Here is a 15,459-nt window from a genome sequence, read left to right as displayed (position 1 = left end):
TAAAAAATCATTTTGGGATTGCGTCATTTACTGAAAATTCGGTCTGCTCGATAATTCGGACCGATTTTGTGGCTTTTCGAAGTCCGAAAAATCGGTCGGCGACTGTATACCTAACCGATGGTAATTGCGACAATCTACAATCAATAATTTAGAGTACCACGAAATGAATCTATGTGGCGTCTATTTTCGCCCACAGGAGACAGCAAGGCCCGAGTAAAGTGGCTCTCAGGGGCGGATCCAGGATTTTTCTGACAGGGGGGATCCAGCATTGGCCAGAATAGCAGATACACGGTCTGGGTCAATTAAACACCATGTGAAGACAGAAATTCAGGAGGGGGTCAGGACATCCTGACCCCCCCTTCTACATACATCAATCCCAGGGCGCTACCCTTTCTGCAATTTCGTATAAAGATAATGACACGAAGCAAACGATTATTTTTGCAATGAATCTTTATTCCAGTACATATAGGATACCATATATATAGGACAACAGGTTTTGAGTCTGACAGGCGGACCTCTAAGTGCGTTGCTGTGCAGACGGGTGTTGAAGCCTGCTCGCGTCGATGATTCTGCAAAACCTACGGTAATTTATGGTAATCGACGGTTAATATTTGGAGTCCCACGGAGGTGGAGTACCATGCGTTCGGCCCCATCAATCCGCAGGTTCCTTGGGGGTGCGTGGTGCCTGCTCCTTTCGCTTATTGGTATCCTTAGTTTGCTAATTGGTAGTATCATTCCGGGAGCACCATGTCTACGAAATAGGGCGAGACAACGAACAAACAGAAAGAAGGGGCGATAGGGACACCTTTCTCGGCAGTCGACAGCATGGATGCAGCCAGCCAGTAGACAAATGGCGATGTCCACTGGCTTACAGTACTGGACTCTTCAGTGTAACATTCGTCGTGTTTCATTTCTACCCTGAACCTTGTGTCACACTAACTTGAGCTGCACAAAAACGATAAGCGGAATTCGCCACGAGGGTATGTGACACTGCGAGGGGGGGACGAGAAAGCGGTCCTACATAAAACGGAACTCTGCCGAACGCAGGGAGATATGGCGTTTTTGCATATTTCATACCGCACTACAGAAGATCGCGGTGGTTTCCCATTTCTGCGGGTTTGATAACGGCTGAAGATAACAGCTAAACGGTGTTAATGTACAAGTTGCCGAGGCATGCCATCCTCTGCGGGGGACATTATAAAGACGAGGTACCGTGTATTGAGATTTCAGTTCACCCGTCATCATCGAAAGCGAAGCCCACATTCACGAGTATCTACCCTAACCCCCCCCCCTCCCCCCAAAAAATAAAACACTGCAAGACCGTAATTAATAGCCCTAAAGTAACGAGAGCTGTTGATGAAGTCTGCTCCGACGTAACCTCATTGCTGGGGAGACATGGAGAAAGTCTTCGTCAATGTGCTAATGTAGGTACTGGTCACGGCATTTTGCTCGAGTTTCTTGGCTGCCACATCGAGTGCAGTGATGAAGTTGTCTCCAGGAGCCCCTTTCGCATGATCTTTCACCGCTTTGCAAACGACCTCCGCGTACTTGGTCTCTGCAACAGAGCGTAGCAACTCAGTGGCTTGGTCGAAGGATGCCCTAAAAATGTGCTCTCTCCATCTTGCGTAGTTGTATACATATACATTTCTGTCTTGTGAACGTGTATTCCTAACAGTGCACGCCACAAGCACACACACACCAGAAACTCCGGAGAAGCACTATATTGAGGAACGGAAAGCCTGACACATCTGGTTGCTAAAGCGGCAACGTTCAATGTCACAGTTGGTGCTGACGCATTTTTGCAGATGTCGTACCTGTTTGACGAAATGGAGAGAATCCTATTAGGAAGTCAGCCGTAGTTGGTATGAGATAAGAGCTCTGTGGTTGTTCTGGCTCCTTCCTGTGAGCAAGATTACCTTCTTTCTTGCACTCCACGTACGCACTCTGCGGAAGAATAAAGGATTGTCCCATTTAATATTCTTTGAATGGCGGGCAGTATAGTATATTCGGAAAGTACCGAGACAACACAGCCAACACTATACAGACGAAACTGCCAAGACTGAGAGCAAAATTAAACATATGCATCCATTATCGGTTACTGCAGGCAGTATAATCCTTTTGTTGGCTTCGTAGGCTGTCTAGTGCACACTATGATCTAATATGAGAAAGGAGATGTACATAAATGTCGACGTACTGAACCAAACCGTTTGAGTTATAGTTCCAGGAACAAGATATACTGTTCAGCACTTGCGACCGTAACCTGACTGCCTACCAATGGCTCACTTTCGGACAGCATTGTTATCGAACTGTGCTCGAGGTCTGAATAATCCCAGAGTATATGGGGCCGGTTAGTACATGACTTGGAGCAAGGCGACTACACGGGACAAGACAACGCACGTTGATTAACCGTTAGAATTGAGATTGACATCGAGATTGCGGGACCAGGTTGCCACGGCTGATGACCATTACAAACCGTATAGAGCCAGTATAGCTGCTGTCTTCATCGGTTGGCTCAACCCGTCACTCAACCCGACAATTCTCCCGCGCCGCGCTTTTGCTTTTGTTGTGTTTCGAAGGCAGTACAATCACTAGGAATGTTGTGGTGCATTATGGCCTATGCTGCCCTTGTGCCATTAAACTCTGAATCATCATCATCATCATCATCACTAGGAAAGTCTGAGCTACTCTCCTGCCTACATGGACTTGGGAGTTACTGGCATCAGTGGCAACCCACAATGCGTTATCTGGGGAGGAGTATTGTGAAACAATTGAATGTATCCGGCAAACTTCACGTGACATCTTGCGACGAAACAATAAACAATTAAATAAATTATAATTAAACAATTAAATAATCAGTTGTAACACAGAACAATATTTGCTACGTGTACGACATCTAGTTCGACTCACCCACTTCTACACAGTGACCCCAGTGTGGGAGTTACCCCACGACCGCATGGGTTCCCTCGAATAACGCAAGTTGAGAACCACTGCCTCATACACGTTCTCCCTCTTCAATCAGTATGTCTTGCACATGTTCGTTCTTCCACCAAGACGCTGTGCGCGGAATGCTAGGACCTTGGCCCCCCTTCAAAGTAACCTTCCACCGCTAAGACCTTACCGGGCACTAACCGCATTAATACAATTTAGCAGGGGCAATACCTGCAAGTTTCCATTCACAGGCCTAAGCAGCACAACATCTGGGCGCAATATTGGCTGGACATCGGTAATACTGGTCCAACAGTGGCCCAGTATTGGACCGGTATCGCCGATGCCTAGCCAATGTTCAGCCAATATAGTGTGCTGCATGACGGGGGGTTCATATGGTCGTGATGAGAAGGTCAACTTACGTCAACGAAAAATAGCTTTGGTTTTCCTACAAGTGCTGGTTCTGGTGCTGGTTCTGGTGCTGGTTCTGGTGCTGATTTTGGTGCTGGTTTTGGTGCTGATTTTGGTGCTGGTGTTTCAGAAGTGCCCAGGAGCGACCCAGTGATGTCCTTCAAGCTGATTTGTTCGTCGTATGCGTAGAATTGACGACTTTCAGTGTGGTACGTCAGCAGCCAGCAGATGAAATGGGAAATGTCTTTCGACCGGTCTGCACAATATAATATTTCAAGTGTAGCAGTACAACAGTAGCAAAAATAGGTTACATGCTCTAGAGTTTCTCGTATTTCTTGCCTAGCAGTACGATTTCGACTTCAATTAATATATGCAAGTTTTGACGCCAGTTAAAATACCCCATGTAACCGGACAGGACAAATTAGCCTCGCATGTTGACATGGGTGTGACCAGCTCTGCTTAACTCTTGTTGCCCTAAAACATAGCTGTCGCATTACAGTCTTTCTGCATGCGTACAAGGGAGTCCCTGCGCATTTGGCCAGTCCCCCAGCATATCCTCTACATCGAACGGTCGACTATCTGGCATGTAGAGCCAGGGGTGCGGATCCAGACCGTAGGTTTCTTTGTCCAAGCGCGTAGTGTGGGAGGGGGAGAGAGAAATCCAATGTATAAACTGACATTTTGGGAGGGTCGATCGCACCCCCCCCCCCTCAACCCGGATCCACCACAACGTAGAGCTGGTTTCAGACATTGTCAGCTAGAAGCCAAGCATCTATACAGGATACCGACTGGATAGGTGCTCATTGTCCTCCGGTGCGCCTGAAGTCTGAGGATTAGGCGCACCAGCATCTACACCCCATCGTATATTAACACGAGTGACTTTCCCGGAATACTCCAGCGGAAGACAGAAGAATGTCATAGCTTCCTACTGTCACGTAACGCACTCAACGTCATGTCTTGGCACGTGCTGCACATCCGTGGGGATTATCTTGCGGCGCGCCCACAAGATATTCCGTAGCAGATAACAGAAAAAGGTGCTGTCGTCTGCTGAATGCGTAGTACGCACGGTGCGTACCCTCAATATAACACGCGGCAGAACTTCTGCGCCGTAAGCAGTTTTTTCGCTTTTCCTTCCACTAGAATATTCCTTGGGGATGTCGCTTGTGACTATACGGGTAGAAGAACACTTAGCTGTAAAAGATGGAGTACATACTCTAACACTACTGTGCCTATTTGAAATGAGCGACAAGCAGTGATGGGCAAGTAAAGTAATAAGTACTTGCAAAAATATATGCTTTAAGTATGGTAAAAAGTGGTGCCGGTGCTAAGTATATAGCAGGGAGAAATGTACTAGTAGTACCCTCAAATACAACATTCTATTTTCATGCCACACCTTTGATCTTTTTACGAACACTAATATGCACATACATATACGTTCAAATGCAACCTCCCAGGCAAATCACAAATCGCATGAAAACAGCACGTGCATGACCAAACAATGCGGAAAAGCCGGTGTAGCACGATTCATCCTTCCCAACTTCCTCGTCGCATTTCCTCCACACGGTTTCCCCCATGTGCGCCAATTCCCCCGGTGGCAGTTTCTGTGTAGGCTGCGTTTCAAAATGGAAAGGAAGGCTTTGCAGAGCGTCAACAGTGACAATTTAGCGGCTGAGACATCGCGGTATATATCTAATCAAGTGATGTCATCAACGGTCAGGCGTATGGGCCATTTTTGACGGTACTCAGAATTCCATGAGCACCCTTGCTAGGAATATCTGACAAAACCACCAATCATAATGAAGGGAGCAATGTTCCACTTAAGCCTCGACCTGAGTTTGCGATGGAGATCATCGAGAGTCACAGAGGGAATGATTTTGCCATACTTGGTCGGTACATGTATACAGCCTTCCAACACCGCACCAGGTTAAATCGGTGGAATCGTGCACCACCCAAAAAAGCATGTTGAGGCGCGCCAGTTCCGATATTATAGTGAACTGGCTAAAACAGGCAGACGCACGGTGCTGTGAACATCCCAATGAACACTGCGGTAGCGGGCCAGATGCGGTGAGCTAGCAGGGCTCACAAGTTCTTAAACGAAAAGTACAGCGAAATGTACGTCAAGTTTGTAGAAAGTACTATTCAGCAGAATTACTTCAATTAGAGTAAAAGTACCCCTAAAAGTACTTTAAGTACTACTTAAGTACCGAATACTTCAAGTACTGCCCAACACTGGCAAGAAGGTATTTCATCTGGCCTCACGATGTTCCGGCTCTTTGTGTTTCTGTATTACGTTTTATTTTTCTGGCATTTCACCGGAAAAAGTCAAACAGGGGTAGACTCACACTTAGAAAGTTCATCCATGATGGCTTGGCGGGTGGGTTTCTGGAGCACTCGACATTCGTATCCTAATCCATTGAATGTCTCTTGAATTACATCCTTCTTTGCTTCTCGCTGCTTAACCAGGTTTTCATTCTTGAGTGCCAATGCTTGCGAAGGTTCCTGGGAAGGCAACTCATGTAACTGGACACCTTTTACCCACTCCCTTTAACCTGTATGGACAAAGGCTCAATGGGCAACTACCATAAGCTCACCAGAAATGCATTTACCCTTAGAGTCACTTCATGCAGCTTGAACTCATTCGCGAGATTCCACGAGAACGCCAGAGCCAAAGAAGACGACCATTCTACTATGTTCTGAGCGGAGAAGCGGGGCTTCTCACACGCACAAAAAATGCTCAAAGTAGTGTTGTACCCGTTGCCGAAATATGGTATGGCGATACCGACACCTGTACTTGAGCAAAAGGTAGCGGAATATACAGATAGCAATATATTTTCCTTTTAAGGTAACGGAGTGCCGCTACCGTTACTAATCAATGTAAAGCGATACACTACCCCATACTTTCGCTGGAAATATGAACAAGTTGCATCCCCAAGAACACCGAATATCCTCTGGTGTACGAATATTGTCCTAAATGATTCGTACGTCTGATGAATATCACTCGGATATCCGTCGGACGTGCGAATCCGTTAGGACATCATTCTTACATACAGAGGATATTCGATGTTGGGGGTGCAATGTCTGCACAGACGTTGCACTCTAAAAACAGAGCTTTACCGCACTGCACACGACTAACCAACGATCGTCCCGAATTACAATGCTCTCGCTTGGTTTGATGAAAGGAGGGGGGCGCACGCCATTTTTGTGGCAATTACGAACTGCACAATGACACAAAAATGGCGTACGGCCCCCCATTTTCATTGAGTCAGGGGAAAGAACGATATGTCACTCGGGATGACGGTTGATTAGGAGCGTGCTATACGTGGTGAAGTTTATTTTTAGCATCTGTTATCATCTCACCTCATCCCGGCTACACTGTCAGAACAGAATTTCACCATATAGCGGATAGAATTTCACCCGCATCGCAGGGGCGTACGCCCTTTTGTAGTAGTTTGGATATATGCTAATTGCTACGAAATGGCGTACACCCCTCCCTCTTCAAATCAGAAGCGATAACCCTATCATTGGTGGCAGTGGTTGGCGGACAACGTTCTATGCGGTGAAGTTCTGTTCTGGCCACATAAGTGAGGCCAACAATGGCAAGCCGGTCTCGTCACCACCACCACCATCACTGCCATCTCACTTTTAAGGGCGCGGATAGACGGCAGGCATAATGTCCGGAACTATAGACGTTCCGCTTAAGCGCTAGAGGGAACTGTGCTCTGTTCATTTTTTCCAAGACGGGGTAGATGTTTTGGAAAGCTACCCTTGTCAGTAATAAAGGCAAGAAATATGACCAGTAAAGAAACGATGGGGGTACTATATAAAAGTATCGTTAACGATACGGAAATCACGTTACCATACGTTTGCAACGGAAATACTTTTCGGACACCGAGTTTAAAAAAGTAGTGCAATCTGGACTTTGATACCGAAACAAGTATCGATTACGGTATCTGCATTACGTACAAAACTGGCCCAAAGACAAATAACAAAGCAACACATGTTCATACGGTTATGCAACTATCATTATGTCTCTACACATCTAAACGTGACACACATAGCTAGTGCCAGTCTGGTAAAATTACTGGACCGGTATTCTCGTCACCCTCTTGGTCGTTGAAAAATACTTTTGCGGCTCGTTCGGAAGCCCAATAGATAAATGAGTGTCATCATTCTCATGAACTTATCACATTTATCCAAATTTTTACTCCACTATGATAATATCAGGATAGGATATTTGTCATCTCTTCCAGAGCTACCGTTGAGTACATATCAGCCACCTGTCTTCTAGTGTCTGCCATAAGAGACAAACTCGTTAGAATCTCAGAACAGATGAAATGAGTAAGATAGAGACTAGCATGGAGACATACCGGTGTATATGAATTCAAACACGCGCAGAGCCTCGATATCAGAGCGATTTCTCTACCGCATTGAATGTTGTTTCTCAACCATTTCTTTCATACTGACATAATCAGCCCTAGAATCTTCCATTAATCCTTTACACGTTTTCATAAGCACCAGAGAGTGAAATGACAGGGAAAATAGTTGGCCATTGCAGCTGAAATAAGACGAGCTTTTCTTTTTTTGTTTTTATCTTATCATATATACCTTATAGAACAACATTGTGGATGAACACCAGGTGTGTTGGTGACCGGCGATGATAAACAGCATGCTCACTATTTAATGGAATTGTAGAAATTTCAGTTTTGTGTCTCACCTGAACACAGATAATCAGGCATATCTTTCGACCATCCCGTGGATATTCAGGATCTTCTTTGGGCACGGAGCAGAGCACCCCACGGTCCATGTCAACTTTCGATTCCACACCCCTTTAAAAAGGAACGGCAATAACATAAGATGCGGACGCAGAATGTCTTGTGCCTTGTAGGCCAGACTGACACGAACTTGACGCTTTTAGCATTACGCTCGTCTCATGGGCACATATAATAATAATAATAATAATAATAATAATAATGTTTTATTTGTGCCCAAAAGCGGGCGTGACGACCCTAATGTTGGCGCACACAAATACGATACAATTCACTACAAATAGACACAATGCACATATAAATACAATAATACAATATGCAAATATAGACAATATGCACTAATAACAAGACACAATTTATGCAATCACAAAAAAAAAGTACATGAAGAAAAAAGTACATAACTTGAATTGAAAATAAGAAAAGAGCACACGCGCATTGTAACGTGAGAAACATATACAGTCGCACGGCAGCAAAAGGGAAATTATCAGGAAAAAATCGAAAAAAAGAAAGTTCCTAAAAATGAGAAAAGATATGGCGCCTAAACGATGTACACGATTATGAAAACAATATACAATATTATATCATCATGTCACGAACGTGGTGGCAGTTAACAAGAGGTAACTTGAAAGCTTGTCATAGTCACAAGTTATCATCATGGCTATCAAACACAACACCGAGATCACGAATGGTGTAATGGTTGTTGACACGGGCTATGTCGTCATCGGAAAAGTACCGAAATCGGGTTACTTGAGACTTGTGTGTGAATGAGATAAGTTTAGTTTCTGACGTGTTGATTTATTTGAGGAAATTGGAAGTACACCAAGAAACACCACTGTAAACATCCTCCTGAAGCAATAAGCAATCAGAAGGCGAGGTTATGCTTTTCATTATTTTGAAGTCATCAGCATATTGTAGCATGATGGAATGTTTAACGCAGGATACAAGAACATTAATACATATAAATATTAAACAGTAGAGAACCGATTTGACCCCTGGGATACTGGTTGCGGATGGAAGTACCAAGGAATTAAGTGCAGGAAAAAAGGATGAAACGAAACAAGAATAACAAGAGGATAATGCATTATCCTCTTTTCTCGTCGCCACATTTACTGTAGATGTAAACGCTTTACTGCAGTTGGTACAACGTTTTAGACCCTGTGCACAGAATGAGCGCTGTAACGCTTATATGGCGAATTCGGGTGGTGATTTCATGGCAACACGGCCTAGCCCTCGGAAATTGCCCGTGCTGGATCACGTGACTGTCACCACCCAAACATGAGTGCCAGGAATCTAGAGGTTTTAGTCGCTTGGATCATGCTAGCGCAACATCACCTAGAGTAGATGCAGAAGGCCCGCTTATTGCCTCCTCTCTCTCCTTTGCTATGTAGACATTAATACCCCTGTCACACGGCAAAGTGAATGGCATTCCCAGCGAATGACAGTCGCACCGAATGTCATTCGTTTGTCTTACATCGAGCTACACAAAGAAACAGAATGTCATTCGCAAACGATGTCACTGTGGATAATTAAGACACCAGGGCCAAACATATGAAGCATTATGCAGGTACATTCGTTATATTTTCATTTCTTTTGGTGGAACTATCGAACCATTAGATTATTTCACAAAATCCTTCTTTTTGAAGGACATTTAATTGACTAAGTACCGCAAGCAAAGACAACAAAGAAGCCTATCTGCACCGCACTTGGCAAAGTTGCGACTGGGAACGAGGGAAGTTCACCGAAAAACAGCGTTTAGCATTCCTTCCTTCGTGTCAGAAGTTATCAAATTCGTGATAAAATATTGGAGTGCAACTTTTCATTCGTCTTTCATTCCTTCAAACAGTTTATCTTGTTATTGTTTTTGTTACCTACCTACTGCGAATGTACGCTGTCGGTGCGAGAAGGAAAAGCGAATGAGTTCCCCGAACTCATTCGCTAGGCGAATATCATTCGCATGTATCGCCATTTGATTTCACCGTGTGACACGAAACGAATGTCATTCAGTGCGAATATCATTCGCTGGGAATGACATTCAATTTGCCGTGTGACAGGGGTATAAGAGCCACAATTCATCTGCTACTGTGATTCACTGTTCTGTGAATTCAAGAACCCGTAAATGATTGCAGCTCACCTGGAACCAGCAGACAAGAAGTGCAAGACGCTTTCCAAAAAATCAGTTTTGAGAAAGATTGAGACCGTTTTGTGCTTTAGTTCCAAGTTTTCCCATTTAGCACATGGGGACGGTGGTTCTTCTCCATGGCCACGACCGCTGAAAGCACGTTTGTTATTGGCTATAGCCATTGAAAACATGATCCTGATTGGCTGACTCTTGATTGTTATGTATGAGCATGCAGGTTTGTTGCAGCATGCAGGTGGTGTTGGTTAGGGGCACCACGGGTTGCACGTCTTCGCTGTGCCGAAATTAATTTCACAAATGTGGGCAAATAATTCATGCCCAAATATAATCAAATAAAGAAATAAAATAAATAAATAAAATAATAAAATAAATACCCAAAGGTGTGAAAGGTTATGCACAGAACTCCACGTACATGGGTAGATTGCAAAAAAATTATTGTTGATTGGCTTCATGCTGCGAAACGTGAGCTTTCCCGGTTTGTCAAACCGAAACTTTAGCCATAATGCTCTCATTGTAAAATGTGACCAACCGTCATCGGCATTAACTCAGAATCTGGCTTTGAACTGGGAATACTGGCTGAACTGGAACTGGCTGAACAGAAGAAGACTTTGAACTGGGAAGCGTTGGTTGTTGTGTTAGCATCTAAGGCGCGGCCTGGTAATTTAGGTGTTTCCTCCTGCATTTCACCTTCGCCGACCATATAAAAGTGTGAACGTCTTTGCATTTGTGTAGTCGTGTGCTCTGTTATGCATTTTGTTCCTGAATCCGTGCACGAGCTCTATTACGACAAAGGGTAAGCGGAGGTTGATCCCAAAGTCCTAAATCTGAACCAAGAGGTGCAGTAGTGACCCGATACTTATCTATAGTTATCTGAACTGCCTTCATGATATGTCATTGTTCCGCTTGCACGGGGCGGACTTTGTCGGACAGTTAAATGAAAACGAGCGACTGAGAAGTGACCTTTGTGATTTCGCGCATGCCAAACTTTGCATCAAACTGTCACATTATCGTCTCATAGTGTTGCCACTGTTGCTGCATGTACACTATTTGTAGTATGTCTATTATCATACCTGTTATGGGTGTTAGTTATTGTTGTTAAGATAAATATTTGAATTTACCGCTGATTGTCACTTTATTCATTCGTTATAGTGTTTTTCCAGTTTCTGCTTTGTGCAGCAATTTATCTTGTATAAGTTGCTTCTACTTGAGCGGAACCTCCTGCCTTGGAACATAAGTTCCAGCAGAAGGTACAGGCTGAGGTGCAAGCACTCCTACATCGGGACCCGATAATCCAGCTGGAAACACGCTGCATATCCAGCCTTGTTCCAGCCTGTGTCCACTGTGGAACCAGTTCTAGACCAGTCTTTCTCCGGCTGGATGCAGCCTGCTTCTAGCCTGGTACAAGCCCGTTTACAGGCTAGATCCAGTCAAATTCCAGGCCGGAACCAGCCTGTTTCCAGGCTAGATCCAGTCGTATTCCAGGCTGGAACCAGTCCAATAATCCAGCTGGAATTGCCACTGCATTTCCAGCTGAAATTTTTACTAGGGTTACCCGTGAAAAAGAACTCGTTACAAGTTAAGTTACCATGTGCAAAATGTAACTAAGTTAATAACGAAGTTCTTCAGCCTGAAATGTAACTCGCAGTTACTGAGTTACTTAAAACAAACAACGAGTTACTTCCAAGTTACTTCGGACACAAAATAGCATTACGCAGGTGCAGCACGCGTGAGCAGTTAGACCTTGAATTGTCAGCGGAGGAGTGCAACACGCTTAGATGGTTTTCGTTTATGTTCAACGATAGACCTCTCCCTGTTTGTTAACAAATGAAGTCATAGTGTTCGACAGCGCCAAAATTTCGTAGAATTGAACTACGCTCGAAGCTAGAGGTGAACAAGGTCGCGCCTGAAAGTGGTCCCTTAAAGGGACGCGCCCTCGTTCCTACTTTTCTTTCAATGAGAGGCAGCGAACAAGTGCCCGTTCGTGGAACCCAGCCCTCTCCTTCAGATTTGTTTCGGTTCCAGTCTGTCTATACCAATGTCATGATGACGTTTCTCTGGTAGAGTTTCTCCCTGTGGGCGCACAGTGGTTCAGCTTCATTTCAATGGCAGCGGTTCTTACTTCCTGAATAAAATACTGTCATTGACTGAATATCACGTTTTATGGCAAAAAATGCCGAGGAATCGGAGAGAAAGCAAGGAAATATGTGGACGTGAGTGAAAAGCGAGTTAAAAGTAACTTGGAACTTAAGTTACTTTGGCAAAGTTACCTGAAAAAGGAACGAGGGGTGTAGTCGTCTGGTCGTATTGCCACCTGTGGAAACTACACAAGTTCAACATAAGAAACGCAACTGGGAACGAGATTACAGAAAGTGACGTCATACCTCAGCCTCAGTGTGAAAGTGTGAAGCACGGAGGAGAAGTAAGGAGACCGAAATCCGCTGAAAAACGACGTCCGAATTTATCGAGTCAATTGTTGGCCGCGGCGCTCGCGTTCCCTCCGGTACTAGGGTACTGGTACTAGCTCCGAGAAATCGCCTGCACGGCAATGCCCTTGTCATCCCTTCCGTAATTGATGGCATAAATTGTTCAATGCAGGTTCCCTCACCGCCGCCCAGAACATTTAAACAAAGTGTGCGGTAAATGTCAGGCGAAAGGACTGGACGCCGTCGACGACATCACTGGTCTGCAGCAAACATTTTAAAAACAAATGCTTCGACAGAACGGGCCAAACCGTTCGACTGAGGCCTGACGCTGTGCCCAACAAGTTCGACTTCCCAGGACACCTCCAGAAAGTAATAGTAATAATGCATGCGTCATATGTAGAGGCCGTACTTATATGCACTAAAAGCTGGTTGAACACACATGCATGAAAAATTCATTAATCTTGCTCAAAATATGCACCTCTAGGAATTCACTTGCATGCATTTAAAACACGCAACAAATTCACTGGGGCAAAAGTATCTTACTTTATGTAGTGTACAAAAAGCATGCAGAGTTGAAAGCATAGATCGCGAAGTTGCCCGTCAAAAGGAACTCGTTACAAAGTTACCGTGTGAAAAATGCAACTAAGTTAATAACTAAGTTATTCAGCCCGAAACGTAGCTCGAAACGTTACAGAGTTACTTTAAAAAAAAAGAACGAGTTACTCCCAAGTTACTTCAGACACAAAATAGCACTACACAGGTGCAGTTGAGTTCGACCCTGAGTTGCCTGCGTTGAGTTTTCGTTTATGTCCAACAATTCGAACGCTTTACATCTTATTCCCTGTGGGCACACGATGGTTCAGCTTCATTTCAATAGCAGCAGTTCTTACTTCCTGATCAGAATACTGTCATTGACTGGACATCACGTTTTATGACATAAAATGCCGTGGAAGAACCGTAAAGAAAGCAAGGGAATAAGTGGACGTGAGTGGAAAGCGAATTAGTAACTTGGAACTTAAGTTACTTTGGCAAAGTTACCTGAAAAAGGAGTTCCTCTGAAAGTTACCACGGCGCAAAAGTAGCGAGTTAAGTTATATAGTTACCAAGAAAATGAACTTAGTTACAGTAACGAGTTACCTCGAACTCTGGTTGCAAGTGTGTATTTGCATGAAAATCTATCCTCTAGAATCATGTTCCCTAGTTTCAAGCGATGGTTGATGATTGGAATCAGTACTGCACGAAGGGCACCTTAAAGCTGCAGCTAGTCCAATATATGAAAACACTCCTGAATTATGCATTCACAAGCAGTAAAAGCCACTCCATATTGGATAGGACAATACTAAGATGGGCACAAGCATATAAAGAAAAAGTATTGCATGTAAATTTTGCCAAACGTACAAACTCGTATTATTGGGACATACAAACACACCAGCCACATGTCTCTTTGGTGCGTTCCAGCATGTTTACTTTACTTAGAGACAATAAATAATTTTTCAACCTCGAATGTCTACTCTTTATTCTCCCTGCTTAAGTTTGCGACAACATATGTTTTAATGCAGCCCAAATTAAAACCATGTGATCTGTCTTATCAAAGAAGTTTCCCAGTGCTACAGCAGGATCAGACTGTACCACCTTGCCAAGGAATATACAGAGAAAGGTGACAGCCAGTCCTCATCTGCGAAAGAAATTGTCAAGGTTGATCGTATTCAACAACCAGTAATGCACACTGCTCACTTACCTGGTTGACTGCTTCAAACTTGCTGTTGCAACTGGACTGGTGATACTTTGATGTTGGAGCTTTCACCACAAGACCTTGCTACTTAGCCTTTTTATGACTTATTCACTCTACCACTAGTCATTTTGAACTGTCTTTACCGCCATTTATTTCCCCAGTGCACATATTTCTAGTCGATATGTTTTTACCGTCATATAGCCTTTATATCACATATCATTCTAGTCCTTTGGAAGTGCTTTAGTGCCGTTCGGCATTTCGTGTCATAACTAGTCATATCTAAACTTCCTGTGCAAAGCATAATGTTTATACCCAAGCATATTAAGGTGGTTACATAAACAAACGTGCCAAACATTCCCTGGCATTCCACACCCCCGAGCAGAAAGGAAATGGGAGAAACACGAGAAGCAACACGCTGCACACGCTGACAGACGAGAAAGGAAACGTAACACAACACCACACAAAACCAGCAAATCGCATAATCGAAGTTCAAAGTACAAGATTGGAACGACATGACCTCACACGAGTACAAAATAGACAGGAAATAACATGTATGTGACGGGATTTCACACAAAAAACGTAAGGAATCCAATCACGAGGGATTTCTGCAGCGATCCGTGGCAAAATTTTAGCGAAGCAGCAAGGGAAGCGCTCACAAACAGCAAAACTTGTCACAGCTTACATGCATTCCAATGGGCTGTAATGGCTCTTTTGAGCACCGCAATATGGCGGCCGGTTGGCGTACCCTTTCCCGCGATACCCTCACCCATCCGCTATCCAGCCTTTATACATAGAGATCAGTGATGACCTCCCGACGCCGTCCGCTGGTTTTTCGCTCCATGGAGCTGGTGCAAATCAGCAAATCAGACGCGCATTGATAATTTTTCTGTGCCTCTTTGAGTTTTCTTCAATAAAAATCATTTTGGGATTGTGTCATTTACTGAAAATTCGGTCTGCTCGATAATTCGGACCGATTTTGTGGCTTTTCGGAGTCCGAAAAATCGGTCGGCGACTGTATACCTAACCTACGGTAATTGCGACAATCTACAATCAATAATTTAGAGT

At 44.2% G+C, this 15,459-nt stretch overlaps 1 protein-coding gene across 3 annotated transcripts; it reads right to left on the bottom strand.

The window, feature by feature from the left end:
• Nucleotides 1-432: 432 nt before the first annotated feature.
• LOC135400700 (uncharacterized) lies at nucleotides 433-15,097 on the bottom strand. Of its 3 annotated transcripts, XM_064632554.1 has the most exons (9): nucleotides 15,077-15,097; nucleotides 12,621-12,677; nucleotides 12,507-12,559; nucleotides 10,234-10,371; nucleotides 8,051-8,162; nucleotides 5,679-5,835; nucleotides 3,348-3,592; nucleotides 1,815-1,944; nucleotides 433-1,555 (listed from the first exon to the last, which is right to left on the bottom strand). In XM_064632554.1, exons 1-9 carry the CDS (start codon nucleotides 15,080-15,082, stop codon nucleotides 1,380-1,382), a joined length of 1,074 nt encoding a protein of 357 aa, XP_064488624.1. In that variant the 5' UTR covers nucleotides 15,083-15,097; the 3' UTR covers nucleotides 433-1,379. The 3 variants fall into 3 exon arrangements, with proteins under 3 accessions (XP_064488624.1, XP_064488623.1, XP_064488625.1); XM_064632553.1 differs by lacking the exon at nucleotides 15,077-15,097 and having other exon boundaries at nucleotides 12,621-12,931; XM_064632555.1 differs by lacking the exons at nucleotides 10,234-10,371; nucleotides 15,077-15,097 and having other exon boundaries at nucleotides 12,621-12,905.
• Between the last annotated feature and the right edge of the window lie 362 nt (nucleotides 15,098-15,459).

This window comes from Ornithodoros turicata, chromosome 7 (assembly GCF_037126465.1).
Source record: "Ornithodoros turicata isolate Travis chromosome 7, ASM3712646v1, whole genome shotgun sequence".
Taxonomy (NCBI): Eukaryota; Metazoa; Arthropoda; class Arachnida; order Ixodida; family Argasidae; genus Ornithodoros; species Ornithodoros turicata.
This window is presented reverse-complemented; position numbering and strand designations above follow the sequence as displayed.

Excerpts from the sequence above, each read along its gene's own strand:
- LOC135400700 (XM_064632553.1), bottom strand. The coding sequence starts at position 12,818 with ATGCCATCAATTACGGAAGGGATGACAAGGGCATTGCCGTGCAGGCGA. Across the intron at positions 1,945-3,347 it reads CAAAGCTATTTTTCGTTGAC|AGTGCGTACGTGGAGTGCAA; the intron begins GTAAGTTGACCT and ends ATTCTTCCGCAG. Across the intron at positions 1,556-1,814 it reads CTCTCCATTTCGTCAAACAG|AGACCAAGTACGCGGAGGTC; the intron begins GTACGACATCTG and ends GCTCTGTTGCAG.